The sequence below is a fragment of the Cervus elaphus genome, chromosome 22, assembly GCF_910594005.1.
Source record: "Cervus elaphus chromosome 22, mCerEla1.1, whole genome shotgun sequence".
In the NCBI taxonomy this organism is placed as follows: domain Eukaryota; kingdom Metazoa; phylum Chordata; class Mammalia; order Artiodactyla; family Cervidae; genus Cervus; species Cervus elaphus.
The window spans coordinates 7,766,874-7,789,307 of record NC_057836.1 but is presented as its reverse complement, the minus strand read 5'-3'; the positions used below and the strand labels follow the sequence as shown (position 1 = coordinate 7,789,307).

General features: G+C 43.5%; 2 protein-coding genes across 3 annotated transcripts in view; both read left to right on the top strand.

The window, feature by feature from the left end:
* The first annotated feature begins 4,805 nt into the window (after positions 1 to 4,805).
* Positions 4,806 to 10,953, top strand: LOC122679923 (translation initiation factor IF-2-like). The gene is made up of 4 exons (XM_043880785.1): positions 4,806 to 4,874; positions 9,714 to 9,789; positions 10,100 to 10,222; positions 10,322 to 10,953. The coding sequence occupies exons 1-4, from the start codon at positions 4,806 to 4,808 to the stop codon at positions 10,951 to 10,953; spliced, it is 900 nt and encodes a 299-aa protein (XP_043736720.1).
* EP300 (E1A binding protein p300) overlaps positions 10,110 to 22,434 on the top strand; it is a 66,011-nt gene continuing 53,686 nt past the window's right edge. For both annotated transcript variants that reach the window (XM_043880878.1, XM_043880877.1), the window contains exon 1: positions 10,110 to 11,461. In XM_043880878.1, coding sequence (XP_043736813.1) covers positions 11,368 to 11,461 — 94 coding nt within the window. In that variant the 5' untranslated portion in view covers positions 10,110 to 11,367. The remainder of the gene's footprint in view (positions 11,462 to 22,434) is intronic.

Below are 22,434 nucleotides of genomic sequence, written 5' to 3'. Positions count from 1 at the left end.
CAGGAATTAGAACCCACATGCCTGAACTAAGACCCAGTACAGCCAAATAAATAAATATTAAAAAAAAAAAAAAGAAAAAAAAAAGATACCTATCACAGTGTTAAAACCATGTTAGTCTACTACTCACTCAAAAATACATTTGCATTAAAGAAAACAAGTTCTGTTGGTATTTTCTTTCTTGATCTATTGCTACATAACAAGTAGCAAATTTAGTGACTTTAAACAATACATACCTTTATTATCTCACAGTTTAGGTGGGTCCATCCTAAAGGAGATCAATCCTGAGTGTTCATTGGAAGGACTGATGTTGAAGCTGAAACTCCAATACTTTGGCCACCTGATGTGAAGGGCTGAGTCATTTGAAAAGACCCTGATGTTGGGAAAGACTGAAGACAGGAGGAGAAGGGGACAACAAAGGATGAGATGGTTGGATGGCATCACTGACTCAATGGACATGAGTTTGAGTAAACTCCGGGAGTTGGTGATGGACAGGGAGGCCTGGCGTGCTGCGGTCCATGGGGTTACAAAGAGTCGGATGCGATTGAGCAACTGAACTGAACTGAACTTAGGTGGGTCAGGAGTGCAGGCGTAGCTTAGCGGAGTCCCTAACTCAGGGTCTCCCAGGGCTGCACAAGGACTGGGCAGTATTTTTTCATCGGGAGGCTCACATGGGGAAGAATCTATTTCCAAGCTCACTCAGACGGTTGGCAGAATTCACTTCTTAGTAGCTGTATGACTGAGGCCCCAGCTTTTTGTCCCAGTTCCGTGAGACCACTTTGCCAGGGGGGCTTCCCAGCTGGGCTGCTCTAAATGCAGTCATAGGTAACACAGCATGTTCTGGGAGTGTCTTCCCATTATCTTTGCTGTATTCTACTGGTTACAAGTGAGTCATACATTCTGCCCACACTTAAGGGGTGGGAATTATACTGAGGCATGGACACCAACCAGGAGGTGGGAATTACTGGGAGTCACCTTAGCGCTTGTCAGCCACAACTGTTTATTGTTTGGGAATTTTTTTTTTTTTTGCCCAATATTTTTCTATTTTTTTTTCCTTTATCTATTTGCAAGAGCCCTGTGGATAAGTTAACCCTTTGTTTGCCACATGAAGTGCCAATTCAAATCATTTTTGATAAATTAATAAATGACTTCACGAATCTTCTATTTAGCTGGTAAAGAATCTGCCTGCAACGTGGGAGACCTGGGTTTGATCTCTGGCTTGGGAAGATCTCCTGGAGAGGGGAAAGGCTACCCACTCCAGTATTCTGGTCTGGAGAATTCCATGGAATATATAGTCCATGAGGTCCTGAAGAGTCAGACAGGACTTAGCGACTTTCACTTTCACACACTTTTAGCTACAGCAAGAGTGATTTCACTAGGCCTTTGTAGAGTCTGTTTCCCTTACTTGGAAAGCTGAACTGGGTCAAAGCACAGAATTTAATTAAAGTTCAAGGACAGGTGAGAAGATTGATTTGGACATGACTTGAAGTTTCTCTGACTTTGATTTATGCCAAGATGAACCACAGAAATAGTGCCAAGAGGGACTTCCCTGGTGGTCCAGTGGCTGAGACTCTGCTCACAAAGCAGGGGGTCTGGGTTCAATCCCTGGTCAGGGAACAAGATCCCCTACGCTGCAGCTAAAGATCCCTTATGCCACAACTAAGACCCAGCACAACCATAAATAAATACATTTTAAAAAAGAAAAAGAAATAGTGCAAAGAATAAACCTGCAGTGAGGCTGCAGGTAGGAAGACAAGGTGGGTATTCCACCTGAGTCTTGTGGAATGAGATGTCTGTAGGTTGGCAGAGTGGGGAAAACACCAGGTTTGCTATCTTATCTGCTTCTAATGACCTCTACACCTCAAAACACCTTATGTCACCAGGTGGTACATTCAGCTCCCCCGTAAGCCACTTTATCAGTGGCCATTGTCCAGGTTTGAGCTTTATAATGTGCACTGTGCCAGCTCTGGGCACTCTTCCCTTACCTGTGCCTGGACTACACAGCCAAAAAGGAGTTGTTCAACTCTTTCACGTAGGCCTCTTCCTTTAAAAAAAAAACAAAAAACAAGGATAACCACTCTGAATCATTCAAGATTCAGCTCCTAGGCTGTCTCCTAGAGGGACATCACAAATTCCAGGCCAAGGTGGTCATACCACCAACTTTGTGAACTTCTGTGTTAGCCTTCACTGCAGAGTATTGTAATCGATCTATTATTAATATATTTACATTTGTTTCTTTCACTCCATAGCAAGACCCTCCAAGGCCAGGACGGAATTTGATTTTCCTCCAGCCCTGTACATCCAGCTGTCCACTGGAGGTCTCCATACAGGTGTCCCACAGGCAGACCACCCTGTCCAAAGCTGAGCTCACCTGCCCCCCAAGTGTCCAGAAAGCACCCAAGCCTCTTTCATTGCATCTTTTTTCAAAATTTTTATTTATCTATTTTATTTTTGGATGTGCTGGGTCTTCCTTGCTGCTCGCGGGCTTTCTCTAGCTGCAGCAAGTGGAGGCTACTCTTCATGGTGGTGCCCAGGTTTCTTAAGTGGCGATGTCTCTTGTTACGGAGTACAGGCTCTAGGGTGCTTGGGCTTCAGCAATTGTGGATCCCTGGCTCTAGAGCTCAGGCTCAATAGTTGTGGTGCCTGGGCTTAGTTCCTCCATGGCATGTGGAATCTTCCCAGACCAAGGATCAAACCCATGTCCCCTGCATTGGCAGACGGATTCTTATCCACCGTACCACCAGGGAAGTCCTCTCATTACATTTTGCATGTAGGTTGTAGTTTTCTGTTTACAAAACTCTCTCTCCCATTAGATAGTGAGAAACTGGGGGCAGAAACCATATGAATTTTGTCTTTGTATCCTTGGAGCCCAGCCTAGACCTCCAATGTAGGAGCTATTGAATAAATGCCCACTGAACTGAACTGGGTGTCTATATCTTCAGGCCCAGGTTCCATACGGGTACCTGGGAAACGCTCAAGACAGGTTTGTTCCATTAGATTCGAGGAAAGATGCTTCTCCCAGAGTCCTCTGCCCGCCCTCCTTCTCTCGAAGGCTTGGATTAACACTGAGAGCCAATAGTTTGTCACATAGCAACAATAGTAAAGAATGAGCTACTGCCGCAGAGAGCAGAAGCTTGCCTGCTGCAGAGAGCAGAGCTATTTTGAGATCCTTTAGGTAAAGTCACAGTCTGATAGGCCCACGCGTTGTGGCAATAGTTACCCTCAGCTTAGGGGTACAAGGCACTGAAAACATCTTATTTGCATATCTGTCTCTTTTGCCATCCTTTGGAGCACCCTTTTAGAATACGAAGTACCACATTTTAGGTCATGGTTTTTCTTATTGTGCAGTCAATCAGCTTTTCATCTGCAATACTACTAACATTTTAATATTCCACTGAATTACTGTACAGATGTGCTAATTTAGAGATCAAATGGCCACAAAACCCAAACAAAAAAGCAGGACTTAGGTCTCAGTCCAAACTTCCCAGCATGACACACAGGGCCCTTTGTGGCCTGGCCAGGCCCACTTTTTTTGGATCTTCTCCTCCCTGGCTGTTCTCATCAGCATATGCTCCAGGCTTGGTGAGCAGTATTGAGGCACCAATGTGACAAATGCTTTCGCTCATGAATTATCCATCTTTGTTTGCCTTGAGAGAGCCTCTATCACTCTTTCCAGGAACTATTTACCTCTATGAGTTTCTTTCCAAATAGACGGAGTGCCCAGAGGACAGGAATAGTGGTTTTTCCCTTGTTGAAATCTGCAGTATCCAGCAAAGTGCTGGGCACAGAGAAGATGCTCAGGAAAGGCTGGTTCAGGTATAAAGAATGCAAGTTCTTCAGGTACCTTTCAGGCTCTGCTAGTCCATGGTGGGACACCATGCCTAATGACATGGACAATTATTACACATTCTCTGGTTGTTTTTGTGGCCTTGGGACTCTGTTATTTTATAGAAAAGACATTGTGACTGTGTGTTTATGTATACAACTTTCTTCTTCCTTTATTCATTCATTCATTCAACAAACACTCATTGGCTGTGAATTCTGTGGCAGTTCCTAGAAACGGTGCTTCCCACCCCAAAGGTTCAGTGGTAAGAGGCCTGTGCTTGAGGTTGGAAGACCTACAGTCAAGCAAGCCTTGCCTTTGCCTCAGTTTGGGGTCCCGTACAGGACACTTCACTTGCTTTAATGTCATAGTTTCCTAGATCATCAATGAATACAAACACTTATTCTCCTTCTGTTGTAATTGTAAATAATTTGGGTCAAGATATTCAAGATGCAGGAGAGAGGAAGATAGGCTGGCATCTTGATGGACAGGAAAAAAGAAAAAAAAAAGACCAAGTCCTTTTCAGGGCCAGAAAATCCTCCTTGCTGCATTAGAACAGATGAGGGTGGGAAGGGAGACCTGCCCACCCAGACCATATTCACAAGTCAGTGATATCCATCCATTTGTTCAAGAAATTTGAGTTGAGTTCTTGCTTTCCCTTGTAGCTCAGTTGGTAAAAAATCTGCCTGCAATGCAGGAGAGACATGTTAGATTTCTGGATCAGGAAGATCCCCTGGAGAAGGAAATGGCAACCCACTCCAGTATTCTGGTCTGGAGAATCCCACAGACAGAGGAGCCTGGTGGGCTACAGACCATGGGGCCACAAGAGTTGGACACAACTTAGTGACTAAATCACCACTTGAGTTAGGAGCTAGGGAGAGAGAAATGGACCATTTGGTCACCGTTCTCACTATCACAGGGAAAGACCAACAAGGACTGTAACAGTGTGTAATGTGGAGCAATTCAGAAGTGTAGGATACTGGCCATGGAGGCCCTGGGAGGAGTCAGTAACTTGGACTCAGGGACTGGGGAGGACTTTGGTGGAAACGTGCATGTAAGCTGAGATCTGAAGGGTGAATTGGCAATTAGGTGGAGAAAAGGGATGAGGGTGATGAGTGTTTCAGACAGAAGGAATATTTGTATGACTGTCCCAGGCACAGAGAAACCACAGCACGAACAGAACAGAAATAATTCCACTTGGCTGCAAGGAGGGAAGTTGAAAGGAATAAGACAGGTGGGCAAGAGCCATTTCTTGAACACGAAACTTTACCCTCACGATAAAGAGGAACTATTGAAGGCTTTTGAAAAAACACTTTTGGGCTCTGATGTCACACACCACAGAAATTCATATTGCAGAATGAAAGCTCTCACTCCGACACTGGTAACAGTTGGGTGCATATTCACTCCCATTATTATGATTAATAACATTTGTAAAAATAGAGCCATTCTTTACCTGCTATCTTCTCATTTTCTCCCTGTCTTTAGTAATATGGATATCTTTCTACAGTAGTACGTATCTACCTACTAGTTTTTAAATGACCACGTAATATCCCATCATTGTAAGGCTGTTTGATTGCTTTGTATTGTGGTAAAAAAAAAAAAAAAAATATATATATATATATATATGTATGTATATTCCCTGGTTGCTCAGTTGGTAAAGAATCTGCCTGCAGTGCAGGAGACCCAGTTTGATTCCTGGGTCAGAAAGATCCGCTAGAGAAGGGATAGGCTACCCACTCCAGTATTCTTGGGCTTCAATTGTGGCTCAGCTGGTAAAGAATCCGCCTGCAATGAGGGAGACCTGGGTTCGATCCTGGGGTTAGGAAGATCCCCTGGAGAAGGGAAAGGCTACCCACTCCAGTATTCTGGCCTGGAGAGGTCCATGGACTGTACAGACCACAGGGTCACAAAGAGTACAGTTGGACTTGACTGAGTGACTTTCACTTTCACTTTCTCCATCCCCCCTCCTCCCAGTCCCTGGCAATCGCCATTCTGCTTTCTGTCTTTATGCATTTGACTGCTCCAGGTACTTTATATAAGTGGAAACATACCCGTAGTGTTTTGTTTTGCTTTTTAAAACATTCACATGAAAGTGAAAGTGAAGTCGCTCAGTCGTGTCCGACTCTTTGCGACCCGGTGGACTGTAGCCCACCAGGCTCCTCCGTCCATGGGATTCTCCAGGCAAGAATACTGGAATGGGTTGCCATTTCCTTCTCCAGGGGATCTTCCCCACCTAGGGATCGAACCCAGGTCTCCCGCATTGCGGGCAGACGCTTTAACCTCTGAGTCACCAGGGAAGCCCCATTCACATTCACACAGAGACAGGCAATTGGTTTGTTTCCCCTTTTTGGGTGAGGGACATTCTCTTCTCTGTGTACTTGTATAATACATCCTAGAGATACTGGAATTTTCAAAGTCTGTAAACATTTGGTACGAATGTAAACATTTGTATCATGCTCTATCCCCACTAACAGTGTATGAAAGCCCCAATTCTCCACATCCTGGCCAACTGTTGTTATTTAGTTGTTAACTTGTGTCCGACTCTGTGACCCCGTGGACTGTAGCCCACCAGGCTTCTCTGTCCATGAAATTTCCCAGGCAAGAATATAGAGTGGGTTGCCATTTCCTCCTCCAGGGGAGCCTCCTGACCCAGGGATCAAATCCATGTGTTCTGTGTCTCTTGCACTTCAGGCAGATTCTTTACCTCTGAGACACCAGGGAAGCCCATCCTTGCCGAAATTGGCTATCAAAAAAAATTTTTTTAAGAACAGATCTTATTAAATGTGTGATATAAAAAATATGTTCTTGCAAATGTGGACAACATTTTACATATAGTATATCAATCAATAATTCCTTGTGATGGGTACACAGTCACTTTCACCACCCCGTGCACATTCACATTTGCAGGAGCAACCCAAGTTCGTGAACTGTTTTTCCCTTGATGACAAGTGCTTTGGAAAAAACTTTGTTGAGGCCGCACCTGTAAGAGTCCGCTTTAATTTTTGTGAATAGGTGATACTTGCATGTGGTTCAACATCCTCGATTTGGAAGATAATTCAGGAAGTAGTATTCATAGGGCTTGATGACTTGGTGTGAGGAAGAAGGAACAGGGAAGAAGACTATGTGGATTCATGGATGGTGCCCAGATATCCATCCACAAATAGAGGGATAGTGGGGTTATTTGTAGGAATAGGAAACAAAAAACAAAAGATATAGATCCTGGGGAAAGGGGGCAGGGATGAACTAAGGCTACAGTGCCGGTGGGTCATAGGGGTAGCATCTCGACCAGATGCAACTGATGGATACACCCTGCAGTAATACCTATCTCCTCCTATTCTTGTGCCCATTATCTATGTGTGTTTGTGCTCAGTCATGTCCAATTCTTTGCGGCCCCACGGACCGTAGCCCACCAGCCTCCTCTGTCCATGGAATTCTCCAGGCAAGAATACTGGAGTGGGTTGCCATTTCCTCCTCAAGGAGATCTTCCCGACCCAGGGATTGAACCCTTGTCTCCTGCATCTCCTGCACTGGCAGGCGGATTCTTTACCACTGAATAGTGGAGTGAGTGGAGTGAAGTCGCTCAGTCGTGTCCGACTCTTTGTGACCCCATGGACTGTAGCCTACCAGGATCCTCTCAGTCCATGGGATTTTTACCACTTTACCACTGAGCCACCTGGGAATCCCCAATATCTAGATGTCTGCTTTTGGCAATCAGGGCATCTGGAAAGCTGAATTAGTGATCAGAAGGTTTCAAGGTGAACCGAGAATGTCTTAAAAGGAGTTAGATGACCCTGTTAGACATTTCCTTCTGACTATGGAGAAGTGAGTGTGGTAGCTGAGGAGTGATCGCCAGGCCTGACATGCAGGCCTAATCACCTTACATGCAGTGATCTCATTTTCATTCTACCAGCAACTTTCTGAATTAGGTAAGACCTCTTCCCTTTTAGAAGGAACGACCAGAAACAACTAAGGTGTACTGAGTACTGGCTGTATGTCAGGCACTGTGACAAACATTATTCATAAATTATCATGTTTAGTCTGTGAAACAGTAAAGTAAGTCTAATCAAGAAGTCCATTTTACCAACGAGGAACCAAATCACATAGCTGCCAAGTGACAGAGTCAGAATTTAAACCCAGTCCTGACTGACTTCTTACCTTCCCGTCTCTACTGTCTAGCGTGTGTCCCCCACTCTCCCACCACCCAGCTACCAGCAGGCAATTTCTTCTTTATGAATGTACTCTTCATTTACATGTAAATTTTCATTTGATTAGGCTAGATATAATCCAAGCTGAAGATTCAATCCCGTGTTTTTGAAAACATGTGCAGTTTTCACCCTGATCGCATTTTGTGTGATAAAATTCCTCCAGTCACTCGAAACATGGCTGACTTCAGCGTCAGACTCAGGGTGAAGACCCAGAGGAGTCAATTGCCTGGAAAGAAGGGCATTGAATCAGAATTCCTGGTTTATAGCAGAGCCTTCCCTTTGCCAGGTCCATGGTCCCTGACTACTCTCTGCAGAATTTTCCCCTGAGATGTTTCACAAGATATTCTCTGATAGGTGTTCTATACCTAGTCCCATGGTATTTGGGGCTAGGTGGGCCAGGGATGTTTGAATGCTGTTTAGCTTCAAGCTGCACCGTCTGCAAACAAGGCAAATCTTTCCCCCAAAGTCATGAACTCCTAAAAAAAAAAATCAGATGAGAAACCTCTCAGGAGGAAATGATGGGCAAAATATCCAGGTGTTGTGGATATTTTCCCCCTCTGTCCTCTTTACTGTGAACTCGGGTATAAACTACTAAAGAGAACTGAATTATTCCTGAAGGCCAGTTCTGACTTTAGCCCAAGAAGGTGAATCCATCCTATAACAACTTTAAAGTAAGTTGGTACTGCCCTTTCAGTTTGCCTTTCTGCTGCTGCTGCTGTCACTTTAGTTGTGTCCCTTTCTACTGCAGTCTGGGGTAAATTAGGCCTGAAGTCACAGGACAGACTTCATCCCTGTTGGCAACCTGAGTTACTTCATTAAGATGTTCACTTCTAGGTTCTTATTTATTCTAGTCATTCATTTAAAAGGCAATAAACAACATTTACAAAAATCAAAGTAAACTTGACAGTAAGGAAACATCAACTAAGAAGCATGAGATCTGAAACATGTTTTAAAAGTTTTTAACTATCTCCATAGAAACTGGTTTAGGGCTTTCTTTGGGGAGACCTTGCCATCAATTTACCCAAGGCCAAACACAGAGAAATCCTGTAACCTGTAGGATTGAACGAATGCTGGGAAGGCCTTCCTCTGCAAAACTGCTGTCACACACACATTTTATTTATATTCAAGCGTTTTCGTCCATCATTTCCCCCATAATTACATTATCTTTAAAGCACTGCCTAAACATGGTGTTTTTTGTGTTTTTTTTTAAAAAAAAAAAGCTGTTTTATTGAGAGCGGATTAAAAGAAACACCCTAAAATGTCATCAGGTCTTGGATGCGTTCAGAAAAATAATTCAAGGCTCCTTCGGTGAGAGTGCCGCCTGGTAGGGGCATGTGTACACGTGGTGGGCAAGAAATGAGTTTAGTAGATCTGGTCTTAAAACATCTTCCCACTACTGTTATTTTTGTTTCCTGATTATCAAAATAAAATATGTTCATTGTCAAAAAATGTAACATTAAAAGAAAAAGGAAACAACTCGTAGTTGGTGTGATTTTTGGAAGGGAGCCCTGGGAAAGCGACGGGGAGGAACTATCTGTGGCCTGGAATATTGGGCGGCGGGGTATCCCTGCCTAATAAATTCAACAGGGTTGGAAGACTGGCTTCCCAAGGGGCCCCGGGCGCAGTGCCATCCCCAAGGCGCTCCTCTTCGGCCACCTGTGTGGCGACATGTCGCCTTCCCTGAGTAGCTACGCGGCCCCGTCACACCCCCACCCAGTTCCCACCGATCTCCTACGCAAAGACCCAACCCAGGCACCTTCCCCCGTAAGTGTCCACCGACTGAAAATAGATCCCAAGCCCGCCCCTGACCCCCCCCACCCGCCTCCAAATCCTCCCCTTTAAAGGGAGCCACCGGGTGACGCCGGGGGAGTTTGCGGAAGCGCCAACCGCGTTGGGCCCTTGGGCGGATCCCGTGATTGACCCGGCCCCGCCCCCCGGCTCCTCTTCCCCCATTGTGTGAGCGGCTCGGGCCCAGGCCCCGCCCCCTGCCACCTCCCTCCGGAGGCCCAACCCCTCCCCTTTTTTTCACCCCCCCCCGCCTTGGCTCATTTCCGGCCGCCGCTGCTACCGCTAGCCTGTAAGGAGGATTCGGCAGAGGGAAGAAACAACAGCCGCCATCTTGTTTGTGTGCTAGGCTTGGGGGGGAGAGAGGGCGAGAGGGAGCGGGCGAGAGTGGGCAAGCGGGACGCCGGGCTGAGTGCGAACTGCGGGAGCTAGACTGCGGAGGGGAGCTGGGCCGGAGAGAGGCGGCAGGGGGCCGAGACAGTGGCAGGGGGCCCGGGGCGCACGGGCTGAGGCGACCCCCAGCCCCCTCCCGCCCGCACACACCCCCACCGCGGCCCGGGAGCCGGGCCGGCGTCGACGCCTAAGGGGGGACCATTACATAACCCCGCGCCCCGCGGCGCCTTCGCCCGCCGTCGAGGGCGGCCCCGAGCGGAGCCCCGGGGGGCGGGCGCTCCCGGCACCTGGCCGCTGAGGGTGGGGGCCGTAGCGGCGGCCGTATTTATTTATTTTTTCGCGGGAGGGGAGGGCGAAGGAAGAGAGAGCGCGGCGCGAGAGGAAGCCGCCTGCGCCGCTCGCCAGAAGCGGGGCCTCCTCGGTGGGCTCGGCGTCGGCGCGGGCAGGCGGCGCTGCTCAGCCCGGCCCCCCTCGGCCCTCTGGGCCGGCGAGCTCCGCGCCCGGCGTCCTCGCCGCGCCTCCGCCGCGCGATGTGAAGCGGTGGCGCCAGCCTGGCTCTCGGCTCGGGCGAGCTCTTTGCGGCCATTAGGGGCCGGTGCGGCGGCGGCGCGGAGCGCGGCGGCAAGAGGAGGAGGAGGAGGGTTCGGAGGGTGGGGGCTCAGGTCCGGGAGGGGGCACCGGGAGGAGGTGAGTGTCTCTTGTCGCCTCCTCCTCTCCCCGCTTTTCGCCCCCGCCTCCTTGTGGCGATGAGAAGGAGGAGGACAGCGCCGAGGAGGAAGAAGCTGATGGCGGCGGCGGAGCTCCGAGAGACCTCGGCTGGGCAGGGGCCGGCCGTGGCGGGCCGGGGACTGCGCCTCTAGAGTCGCGAGTTCTTGGGGATTCGCCGCAGCGGACGCGCTCGGCGCATTTGTGTGCCTGTGCCCTCCTCCGGGCCTGAGCCCAGGCCCGGCCCCTCGCACTTGCCCCTACCTTTTCTATCGAGTCCACATCCCTCTTCAGCCACCGCGATCCGGCGGAGAGAAAAAGGAACTTCCCCCCACCCCCTTCGGGGGCCGGCGGAGCCCCCTAAGCCCACCCCCAGGATCCGGGCGGGGACCCCGGGCTGAAGAAGAGATTTCCCGAGGATTCTCCTTTTCCTCGCCCGTATCTCCGAAAGAATTAAAAATGGCCGAGAATGTCGTGGAACCGGGGCCGCCTTCAGCCAAGCGGCCTAAACTCTCATCTCCGGCCCTCTCGGCGTCCGCCAGCGATGGCACAGGTTAGTCTCGGGAGCCTTGGCTTTCCACCTCCTCCTCAATCTTTTCTGCTCGCTGCACCTTTATTCGTCCATATTTTCTTCTTCTCTCTTCCTAGTTCTCTGCCTCTTGATTGATTTTAAAGGTGTTTGAATGAGCTGATCGAAGGCGTCCAGTAGCCCAACCATTTTCTTTGCTTCCTAAACATTCGTTGCCACACTGTGTCATATCGATGTGTGTTCTGGAATTAGGGCTCTTGAGTGGTGCTGTAGAAATGGCCTTTATTGTCGTTATCATGCAGTTTAATTTTGGAAATGCTAGTGCGTTTGAGTGTAAGAGCTTTTTTTTTGCACTTTTAGTTGTAATTTGTGGTTAAGTGAGGAATTGTGAATTCTTTTCTTCCTGATCGTTACTTGTCCTGTTTCCTCTACTTTCTACTACTCTTCAAGAATTCCTTTTTGCATAAGATTTTCTGTTGAGGATGAAGGTGTGAAAATTCTTGGTTTTACTTGTTTGTGTGTGTATGAGATCCAGGATTTCAGGCTTGATGTGAAGTTAAACGTCAAACCTGAAATTTGGTATGAATTATTTTACTAACCATTCCTAGCTCCCTCCGCCCCCTTATTTGCTTTAAAAATCAATATGGAGCGCAGTTCATTTTCTCTCTCTGATTTCTTTGGTGCCAGACCAAAATGTCTGAAATTCTGGGGTTTTAGGTTCGGAGAGAGCAGAGGCATTTTCTTTGCAGTTTGTAGTTACTTTCTCTTTGGGAAGAGTTGGGGGGTTAACTGATTCTATGGAGTTATGTACTTGGAAATCAAGACTAGAAATTAAGAGAGTCCCAGTTAAGAACTGCCCACTGATCATACAAGAATTTAAAATGTGTGTTAAGTTTTGTATTTGTGGGTTTTGTGTTTTTACACTTTAAACAGTGTATGGGGATCCAGATTGCAGTTTAAAAAACTTCAAATTTTTTACTTCACTCAGTTGTGCACCAGCCTTTTGTCAAGAGAAATTCAAGGAGACTTGTATCATTCCCTTCTTACCGTGAGTTTAGTGCTATCCTGATGGGCACCAACCTTCTCTTTTGCTGTCATAGTTGTTTGAGGTGCCAGGATAATGAAGACGAAGAATGGCTGGCCATCTGACAGTCTACAAGATGTTCCCCTTTACTACGGAGCATCTCTTTAACACCCTGAGAAAACAGGCTCAACGTCATCCCTCCATCTGCCAGTGATAGTGCATAATGGAGTTAAATGTACCCTTTGAGTTTGTAGAGAACTTGTAAAGCATGGTTTTAAGTAGGTTTCCTCTCAGTGGGTGAAAATGTAAGGATACGGCAAAATGCTTTGGATTCTTTGCTTTTATAAGATGTATCATGAGTTTAAGATAACCTGCAAAGATTGAGGATTTTTGCAGAGTTCCTCTGCTTCAGGCTTGTAACATTGACAGTGCATGAACTTTGATCTGTTCTCATTCCTTGAAGTTTCTGTAGTCTTCCGGGATATTTTTTTTTTAAGGGATTTTTTTTAAACCTGTTTTTTTCCTCAGAATTCATACACATATCGAGTATCGTATTCCTTTGCGCTTGTTAAAATGTCGCTCGGGAGGACTTTCAGATTACCTTTAGACTCATTGTCCACCTGTAGATTTTTGTGTTGTTTCTTTAGTTTTTGTGTACTGTGGTAGTTTTTGCTCTATAGTTTTTGTGTAATATGGTAATAGATTTGAGTTAGCCAGGGACTGGGGATATTGTAAAGAAAACTTTTTACCTGTACTATTTTGCCAATTCCTCATTTAAGCAGTTTAGTCTTGGGAGTAATGCAAAGCCTGAAAGGGAGACTGTGCTCTGTTGTTCAGATACTTCTGTTCAGGTTGATCTGTGTACTTGGTAACTTTAACTTCTTTTGGTAGTGTTTCACCTGACTTAAACACAGAAACTGATTTGCTACTTGAAATACCAGTGAATAATTGTAAGAGTACTAAATGTATCAAGTAGGTTTTTATATAAAAATCCTCAACATTGAGATTTAACTCAGTATTAAGAGTTTATCTTACTTTTCTCTAAATTTTGTAGTGAAGATTGATTTTTGTACCCCCACCCCGCTTAAGATTCTATCTAATCCAGGAATTGTTTGGTTGTCTAATTTTTAATGCTAACCAGTCTGGATTTTTTGACTGGGGCTGGAGGAAGGAGAATGAGCATTAAGAATATACTGTCCTCCTGTGAACTTCACATTGGGCACCATTGTATTTCTATCGATTGATTGTTTTTGCATCCAGCACGGTGTAGTTTTAGGTTTGCAGGCAACTTTAATAGTAACACTTCACTCTTTAAAACTTTACATTTTAAACTTGCAACTTCTGCATTTTTAGAGTTGCCATCCTAGGTAGTTTTTAAAAGTGAATGTAATAATTCCTCAGTACTTACTGATTGGTTTTATCTAGAACTGTTCAAAATGATCCCCAAATTCTAGACTCCAGAAACTTTTTTTAAATGATTGAGGCTTGCAGTTTTAGTAGTGTATGTGTACCTGCCAAGAGTGTTTGCGTGTGCCAGTTTTATAGGGAAGAAAGTTGGAACCCAATTGGGTTGACGTGCTAAAGCATTATAAAACAAATTAGTGCTTGAATCTCCAAATTTGAACTTCTAAGGTTATCCACTGATGCAGAATGAAAATGACTTATTTAATTCTCAGAGATTCTTCTAAAAAATTTTCCAGGTTGATTATAGTAGCTTGAATTAAGTTAAAGTTTTAGATGTCAAAATGAGGAGAAAGAGAGTTACAGCTTTTGCATCTTTATGTTCCTGTCTCAATATTCGCACACGATCCGTTGAAATTTTTATGTAACTTGGTATGGTTGGATCAGAACTATTTGAGAAATCGAATGATTTTCTGTCCTACCACATCTGCTACCACCCTGCATCATAAAAGTATTTGTAAAAAAATTTGTTTTGGTAAAATTATTGACCAGAGTAGTTAATATGTAAGTCCTGAAAATATTTCTTGAACCTGTTCTGGTAATACCTTGAGTGACGGGAATGATGGGGATGTTAGGTTGCCTTCGTTGCTCACTGGACATGTTCTAGCACTGCTTTGTGTACACTTGATGCTGTGTGGACAGAATCTGGAAAGAGGCATAACAGCATGATCTGGTATCTTTGGTAGGATTAAAGCTCCTTCTCGTCTTGATGCATTAAGTTTTGTGTATTTTTTTAGTGGCTCTACAGTGTACTCTGTGTCAGAATTGGCTTGGATTTTATGCCTGTTTTCATTTTGAAAGCAAAGGACAGCTATAGCTGCATTGAGCACTAGATTATGGTACGCAAAGGATTTTTTGTGTGTGTGGCAAGGATTTTTTAAGTGTCTGTTTCTTTCTCAGGATACCATTGTCTCTTAGTGGTTTATCATCAAAGAAAATATTTTTGATTGGAGACTGTTTCCTTTTTAGCTTTTACACCTGTGATACTATGTTTTAATTTTATTTTGGGAGCATGAAGGTTTGCTTGAGAGTTCTGCTTCTGAAGTTTTTGAGTTTTGGCTGCTCAGTCCAGCAAAGTATTGCTGATCTTGTGTTAAGTTAAATTGCAAAACATTTTAAGTGCCTTAAACTCTGGCAATTGCTTATTCATAGGACTTTGTAAGTTCATTTATAGGGCTCCCAGAAAGTTGTCTGTGGTTGATAGTGAGATAAGGTGACGTTTGTTAAGTTGTAAATCTTGTGTGTGTTACAGTAAGGGTTCCCTTTTTCAGCCAGAGTTCATATTCTTTTGCGGAGGTAAGAAATGCATTGCCATGTCCAGTGATTGGATGAAGGGGTGGGAGGAAAGGGTTTCTGCCTTGGTTGCCTTTTGGCATTGTTTTCTGTTTTACTTTGCTTTTGAACCTTCTCCTTTGTCTGTTCTGTAAAACGGAGGGGAATTAAAACAAAAAGTTAAATATTAGTGCATAGTGGGGTTTGTAAGAATAGTAAGCGGTAAATAGAAAAGAAAAAAAGAGTAGGAAGAATGTTGCAGATACAAGTGGGAGTGTAAAAAGCTTCTTCCTGGTGTATTTACAAAAACAATTCAAGAGTTTTCTGCCAGTTCTTACATCCAACAATTAATGGAAAAATAAGACATCTTGTTTAGTGTGATTTAAATTTTACGGTTGCCTCCTTTGAGAATTTCTGAAGTTTATTTATTTATTTATTTTTTAACTATGGCAGGCGTTAAGAGAAATTAATGGGCAAGCTGAAACTTAAATTATGCCACGTGTAAAATATTTAAAACATTGGCTATTGCAGATTTTTTTTTTTTTCATTAGATGGATAGTAGTTTTCTTCTGAAATTTTAATGGGAAAATTTTTTATTACTGCTCAGTTCTCAGAAAAGATTTAAGAGAATAAATATTGAGGTTTTAAGGCCTATTCTGAACAATTTGGATATCATTTGTTTTTACATGTAGATCTTTTAAAATAAATTCCCCAAAAGGCAATTAGGAGTAATTTAGTTGAGAGTGTAAAATTTAAACTACTGGGGGAAAAAGTAAAATTTAAACCACTGGGAAAGTGAGTGGTTGAGAGAATGGGTTTTAGAGTCCAACTAGTGGAGTTCAAATCCCGGACATGCCTTTATTAACTGTGGACTTTAGGCCAGTTACTTACTTAATCTGTCTGTCTCAGCTTCCTCACTTGTAGTACTCAATGTGTAGGATTGTGGTGAGGAATAAATGAGAGTTCTCTTTATTAAATGCTTAGAATAGAGACTTCCCTGGTGGGCCACTGGCTAAGACTCCGTGGTCCCAGTGCAGGCAGCCTGGGTTCGATCCCTGGTTGAGGAACTAGACCCTACATGCTGCAACTCAGACTAGGCACAGCCAAATAACTAAATGAAATAAATAAATATTAAAAATGCTTAGGATGGTGCTTGCTGTAATATAGTATGAGCTCATTAAGTGTTAAGTGTTTTTAACCTTACTGCTAAATATACCCCCAAAAAGCAGTACTAGGTATATTTTTTAATGGAGATACAGATAGGTTGGCTGAAGATAAAACCAAATGCATGAAGTTGAGAGAGTAGTCTTAAAAGTAAGACTTAATGGTGCAGAGTTAGCCTATACATCATCTACTCAAATGTGAAGTTTTTTGAGAATATAAGAATATGGCAGCAGAGATTATGAGTGTGTATATATATACTGTCACATATTGAAGGCAATTAAGAAAGCAGATTGTTCTTACTGGAAATGCTCAAGGTAAGAATGTCTTTTTTTCTAAAAAATTGTGTGGTTGAGCATTATTTTTTATTTATCTGGGTCTTAAAACTTTGTTAAAGGAGGAGGAAGAAAAGTAGAAGGAGCAGGGTACAGCTTTTCAGTATTTTTGGCCACACTCAATAAGCAATACATTTTATGTGGAGAACCAGAGACCCTGTCTCAGCAAGTGAACAAACAGTACTTATCCTGCTTACCCTTACTTCTTGTGATCTACTTGATATTTTCTGTTTTTTATTTTTTTAAAAAAGTGGTGGTTGTGATCCACTACATTGATTTCATGACCCACTATGGCTTGTGGCTCATGACTAGTATTTGAAAAATACTAGTTTAAAAGAGTTGACAGGCTGCCAGTTAGTTGTCCTGTGTTGGACTAACATTTTCTGTGTGCTGGGCATTTATCCTCAGAATGAGGAATATTGTGGTAATCCAGAACATCATGGACCCCTCGGTTTGCAGATTAGGGAAGGAGAACAACGTTTGAGTCCAATGGGGCCAGTATTGTATTTGGGAAGTACAGTGTACAGTGGGAGAAACGGGGTTACCTAACCTGTAGCTACTGTTGCTCTGGTGGCTGTCTTTGAAGAAACTGGAATCTGATCTTGGGATTTGAAGGATAGACAGGGTTGCTAAGAGTGAGCCCAGGTTGAGGAGAAGAGTCTGGTCTGTCAGGGAATCTATGCATTTCATCTAGTTGGGGGAGAGCAAGAAATATAGCTGCATAGGTTAGCAAGGGGCCAGTCATACAGGACTTATCTGGCGTTACTGCTTACTGGAGTTTAGACTTTCCATTTTAGCTTTTTTAAATGGATAGACAGAATTGTACCTTAGAGTCTAAGGCTTAGATGATTGACAAATGAGGAATGGTTTGGAAAGGAAAAGGAGAAAATAGGGAGACCAACGAGATAACTGTTTCAGAATTCCAGCTGTGATTAGAGTGGCCTGGATTAGTAGATGAAAAGAAGTGAGGTTTGAGGGGGCATGGGTGATCAGCAGAGCTTGGTGATTAATTAGATGTCAGGATATTGCCAGAGAGGGAAATTCCCAGATTTCAAGTTTGGGCAGCAGGATTGATGAGGATGTCATTTACTGAGACAGCAAGCATAGGAAGAGATGTGTGTGGATATGGATGGGGGAGGGGTTTTGATGAGTTAAGTTTTGCACATTTTGAAGTTGTGCAATTCTCCTGAATTGAGTAGTCATTATTTTCATTTGAAGAACCTTTCATTTCAGCTAACAAACATTGACTGCCTACCAAGTTACAAATGTTCGCACATAAAGACAAAGCAAGATGCAGTCTGGTCTCAAAGCCTTTAGTATCTGGTGGAATTGGTATACGTATCTACACAGTTTTCCCGTAAGTTATACTCTGATACAAGTTGTTAAAATGGGTTAGATGAAGGCAGAGGATAGGGATTACTTCTTTCTTGACATGTACACACTGCTATATTTATTCTTTGTTTTTGGCCACACTGGGTCTCTGTTGCTGCAGGCAGGCTTTCTCATTGCAGGGAGCGGGGGCTTCTCTTGTTGGGAAACACAGGCTCTAGGTGCATGGGCTCAGGAGTTGCTACTTGCTGGCTCTAGGTTGAGTGGGCTTCAGTAGTTGGGGCTCACAGGCTCAGTAATTGCAGCATGGGGGCTTAGTTGCTCCAAGGCATGAGGAATATTCCTAGACCAGGGATCAAACTTGTGTCCCCTGCATTGGCAGGTGAATTCTTACCCACTGTGCCACCAGGTAAATCCAGGGATTGTTTATGACAAAATGGATTTGAAGTATTAGGGGAAAACTTCATAGAGGAAATGTATATTTGAATAAGGGTAGGAGAGCATGACCTACCTTTTCTTAGAAGTAGGGAAAGTTGGGAATTTCCTGGCGGTCCAGTGGTTAGGACTCCTGCGCACTTTCACTGTCGAGGGCTTGGGTTCAGTCTCTCAGCAGGGAACTAAGATCTTGCAAACTGCATGGGGCAGTAAAAAAAAAACCAAGAAGTAGGCGAAGTTGGAATGGTATTTCAGGTGGAACAAACATAAGTAGTTTATATGTGACAGGAACACAGACTATGTGGTGGAATGTTTTCGTAGGAGACAGATGGAAAAGGATGTTAGGGTCCTATTTTGAAAAAGATAAATATGAATAGTGACATGGTCAGGGAAAGAGTAGTTCTAGTGACCTTGCACAGAATCGGTAGCAGCGACTGAACCTAATGGCTGAAAGACCTAGGATTTGTCATTTGTCTCTTGGACATACACATACCTTTTGTCTTTGAGGGTTTTGGTAAGTTGTAATTACCAAAGTGAATTGTTTATTTTCTTAAGATCCAAATTTTGTTACCACTTGTTTGTCATACATGTAGAAAATACAGCTGATTAAAAAAGTCAAGCTCCTCTTTTTCTTTACAGATGTACAATTTCTAGGAGGCTTTTTTTTTTTAAAGAAAAGGGTATGAAAGCTTCTCTATGAGCTCCTTAGGCATTCCCTTGAAACAAACTCCAATTAGGCAAACAAACCCAGCCCTCAGAGCAAAGCTTCTCCCAAGACGTTACTGTGCTCAAAATCAAGACGTGATCAGTGGTGGTTAAGTTAGCATGCCGTTTAGGCTTAATATAAACATGTAATTGAGTTGATTGGGAAAGTGGGTATTTATTGAAATGAAAATAATAGAGTCCTCATCTTTTTAATTTCACGCCGAGAAATATCATAAATGTGTTAGTGTTAAGAATAAAACTTCAGGTCAGTCACTTCCCAAAATATAGGTACACCTTTTGATGTCATGGTTGCAAGACTGTTAAGAATGCATATTTTGAAAATTAATATGTGCTTTTGCCTGTTGGCTTTCGAAATTCAGCACCAGCCAACATGCATAGCTGTGTGATCTGTAAAACTTAATATTGATTGTCGTCTTTTATCAAACTTGTATAACTTACAGATGTTTCATGAAGTATTAGAAGTCTTATCTGTCTTTCCAGTGTGGATATTTCTTTTTTTTTTAATATAGTTTTTGGCTGTGCTGGGTCTTTGTTGCTGCAAGGGCTTTTCTCTAGCTGCACTGTGCAGGCTCCTCGTTGCAGTGACTTCTTGTTGCAGAGTCGGGCTCTAGGGTGCACGCACATGGGCTTCCGCACTTGTGGTGCTCGGGCTCTGGAGCACAGGCTCAGTAGTCGCAGTGTGTGGGCTTAGTTGTGGGATCTTCCCAGATCAGGGATTGAACCTATGTCTCCTGTGTTGGCAGGCAGGTTCTTTACCACTGAGCCACCACAGAACCCCCACTGTGGATATTTCATTACATTTTTTAGTGTTCCTTTAAATTCAGTGTTGTAGTTTTGAGTGTCTGTGATCTTTTCCTTGACAGGTGGGTTTTTATGGTTAGATTAATTCTGCTTCATCTACAGAGTAGTAAAATACTTCTGAATTACAGTACTGAATAGAAGTTATTTATCATGAAGTTTACAAAATTGCCTCGATTTTAAAGGCCAACATTGTGCTTTTTTAAGCACCCAAAACAGCTGAGTTAATTTAAGAATAGAAGTGCCCCAAACCATTAAGGAGAGATCTTTGTGAGATTGATAGTTTCATATCTAGCCAAACTGTTTTCAGAATTATTAAAGTTCTGTAGATTTGACTTTCATCTCCAATCCTTATTTTTTTAAAACCTCAGATCTCTGACCACCTCGTCACTCACCTGGCCCCCCTTCAGTTTGCTGTGGCTCAGTTCCTCTCCACTCTTAACTTGTCCCATTCCTACACGTCCTCTGGCCCCACCACGGGGATGAAAGAAAGGTTTTGAGATCTGGATGGTACATTCATTTAAAGGCACTTTTAATATCACCAGGGAAGTCCTTTAATATCACAGAGAAAGCTAGCTTAAAGGAGTAGATGGATAGATTCTGTCCTTAAGCAGATACTTGCAAATTGACTAGTTTTAGAATACTTTGTACAGGTATTTCGCTAAATGTACACAGCTTAAGAAAACTGAGTTTTTTTTTGAATTCAGCTTACCTGAAGTACAAAAAATAAGCCTGTTTATTCAGCAAATAAAGTTTGAACTTTCTAAATGGGAAAAAAAAATTAGTGCAAGAAATTCTCTTATGCAGTAGAATTAGATTTTGAGCCAAAATTATTTCAGTTTTGCATCCTAGTTTGTAGCTTTAAACTTTTCTTTATACTCAGACAATCCAGTGTTTGGGATTATATTGTTAGTAACCCTAATTTTGAAAGTTATACTTCAGTTATATATTTCACGGTAGTGAATGTTTGCCCAATTTCTCAGCTAACTATTTATTGTACAAGAGATGATACAGCTAAATCTGCTGTGAGGACCACAGGAATATAGAAGACACCAAGGGTGATGTACAGAATCAGAATGTAAGAATGAAAGGGTGTTTTGACTCAACACTAGTTTCCTACATGTTCAGTCCAAATTTGTTTTTGTTTGAATTGTCAAATTTTTCTTATCCACGGTCCATTGGATAAGCTTAATGTATTATGCTAAACTTTTCAAACCAGATTTAAATCTGTCCTGTTAGCCACATTTTGTGTCACCATGTTTGGACTGAATGTATACTCGGGTGAAGAAACATTATTTTTGACCACATCGCCTGGCATTTGGGATCTTTATTTCCCCAACCCGGGGTTGAAACGAACCCGCTGCAGTGGAAGTGTGGAGTCTTAACTGTGGACCTCCAGGGAAGTCCCGAAGAAGCATTTTACTCAAAGTCCTTTTGTATTTGAGCATCTGAGAACTGTATATGGAAACTTCTCAATAAACTGTTTGATAGAAGTAGCTTGCTGTTGATGTTGATACTTTGGAAAGTAAGCCCGAAATGCCTTACCGAATAGTGAGTTCATCATTTCAAGTTGTTCGTGATATTGTTCTACAGTGTTTGTCATGGGATACTTTAAAGGTAACGGGATAAATTTCAGATTTGTACATTTCTAATCAAAGAGAAAGGGGAGTCAGTAATTTAAATATGTTAGAAGCTTACCTTAGTATCTAGAAAAAGTTCTCTCTATCATTTACTATCTTAACCTCCTATTTCTCAATCCACTGCAGTCTGGCTTATGTGCTTCACTGCTCTTAACTTAGACCTCCAACTGTCACCTTTTATCTATCTTCAGTGAATTCTCTCTCAAGCATGGAGCACCACGAACATTGCCTTCTTGGAACCTGGTTTCCAGGACAGTATTCCTAGTAGATGGGCTGGAGGAGGGTGTTGAATTTAGCATCCTTTGTTGGTAAGATCGTTGTCAGTTAAATACGGGCATGTTCAGGTTATCCAAGACAGTAACTTCAGAGTCATTCTTCTCTTTTTCTCTCCATAACCCCCTAACTATAGTTAGAGAGTTCTTCTGATAGACCTCTTTGATGCCCCTTTAGCAGCAGCCTCCTCACCAGTCTGCCTTACTGTAGACTTGTCTGTCGATTTATTCTTCATCTTTGAGGGGGCTAGAGCATGCAGATTTGTTTATATCCTGAAAAGTGAAAGTCGCTCAGCCGTGTCTGACTCTGCGACCCCATGGACTATTAAGTCCATGGAATTCTTCAGGCCAGAATACTGGAGTGGGTAGCCATTCCCTTCTCCAGGGGATCTTCCCCACCCAGGGATCGAACCAAGGTCTCCCACATTGCAGGCAGATTCTTTAACAGCCGAGCCATCGGGGAAGCCCAAGAATACTGGAGTTGGTAGCATATCCCTTCTGCCCAACCCAGGGATTGAACTGGCGTCTCCTGCGTTGCAGGTGG

Coding starts and splice junctions, on each gene's coding strand:
- LOC122679923 (XM_043880785.1), top strand. CDS start 4,806: ATGGAGGCCCTGGGAGGAGTCAGTAACTTGGACTCAGGGACTGGGGAG. Junction 9,790..10,099: donor CAACCCAGGCACCTTCCCCC/GTAAGTGTCCAC, acceptor TGCTACCGCTAG/CCTGTAAGGAGGATTCGGCA. Junction 10,223..10,321: donor CAAGCGGGACGCCGGGCTGA/GTGCGAACTGCG, acceptor GCACGGGCTGAG/GCGACCCCCAGCCCCCTCCC.